Genomic DNA, 1,346 nt, shown 5'->3' with positions numbered 1-1,346 from the left:
TACTATTTAATATTTGGAATTATAAATTATAACAAAAACAGCTCTATAAATAAACATTTACTATTTATTACAATTTTACAAATGGATACATCTTGTAAAAATAATTTAATAAAATTATATTAGTAAAGTTAAATTATAAATTATTTAAGATGAAATAATATTTTAATAAACAAATTAAATTATAAATTATTTTAATTCTATAAGTTGTTCGAAATCCATTTTGCGAAACTAGATACTCTTGTGTAAACATCTGGTTTTCCAACCGCGCAGGGAGTACCGAAGGAGACGATACCAACTTGAAATCCATTACAAACTAAAGGTCCACCGGAATCACCCTGAAATAAAAATATGATTATTAATGACAAAATATTGATATTATAAATGTCAATTAATTGTTTATTATTGCAAGCTAGTATTATAATTATAATTTCAGTGTTAATATAAAATTGTATTTGATAAGCAATTAATTGTTTTAAATATAATTTTTTATGTTATTAATAGTCTTTTGCTGTTGTACTAAAAATGTATTTGCATAAGTTTATTTTATAAGATTAATATGTGACTATTTACATGGCATACTCCTTCTCCTTCTTTAGTCAAAGTGCAGATATGAGAATCTCTCACATTCTTGTTTACTGCCTCGCATTTTTGCTGTGGATAAATCTTCAAGTCTATTTCTTGCAAGTCATTCGGAGCTTCTCCACCAAGCTAGAAAGAATAAATGCAAATTTAGATGAGTATGAATCAAAGTAAATAATAAAAAGCAAATTATTATTACCAAATCTTTTCACTTGTTACTTTTAACTTGTTGTATTACTTGTTGTTATATTATACATGAAGCAAAAATAATGAGTTTTTTTAACAAGTAACTAATTTCTAAAATATATACATAATTGAGAAAACTCCATATTATAAGTACAATATTACTTTTGTAGTTCCCCATCCGGATAGCGTGCACGTCATGTTGTCGAGAATTTCATCGGTTGTTTGTAAATTTATCGGTTGCATTAGAGTGTTGTATGTGAGAGGACGGTTTAGATAAATTAAGGCGATGTCATTAATAAAACGAGTAGGGTCGTAATCGTAGTGAGTAGTAAAGCTCGCTATGTCGTAAACATCTCCTTTTATGTTCAAAAAGTTTGTACCGGCATGGACCTGCAGTAATTTAGGATTTGCCAACCTAATAATAAAAAAATATATAAATATGTATATTCTTGGTTTTACATTATTATGTCTGTTTAAGGGGCTGCTGGAGTGATTCTGCACTTTTGCACCTTTCTAACCTAAAAACTGTCAGTTCGCGGAAACATTTGTGTAATATACAAATTAAATGTCTTACGTGTACA

At 27.6% G+C, this 1,346-nt stretch overlaps 1 protein-coding gene across 1 annotated transcript; it reads right to left on the bottom strand.

Moving 5' to 3' along the window:
• Positions 1-135: 135 nt before the first annotated feature.
• Positions 136-1,249, bottom strand: LOC105555790 (chymotrypsin-1-like; the record flags this gene model as incomplete). Its single annotated transcript, XM_012002835.1, has 3 exons — positions 136-335; positions 571-708; positions 928-1,249. Coding segments are annotated over 3 exons (598 nt in total), but the record flags the coding sequence as incomplete, so codon positions are not given.
• Positions 1,250-1,346: the final 97 nt, after the last annotated feature.

The sequence above is a fragment of the Vollenhovia emeryi genome, unplaced genomic scaffold, assembly GCF_000949405.1.
Source record: "Vollenhovia emeryi isolate VEMERY1.0 unplaced genomic scaffold, V.emery_V1.0 DF949387.1, whole genome shotgun sequence".
NCBI classification, from domain to species: domain Eukaryota; kingdom Metazoa; phylum Arthropoda; class Insecta; order Hymenoptera; family Formicidae; genus Vollenhovia; species Vollenhovia emeryi.
Note: the sequence above shows the minus strand (reverse complement) of the source record. Positions and strands in the feature narration are given on the sequence as shown.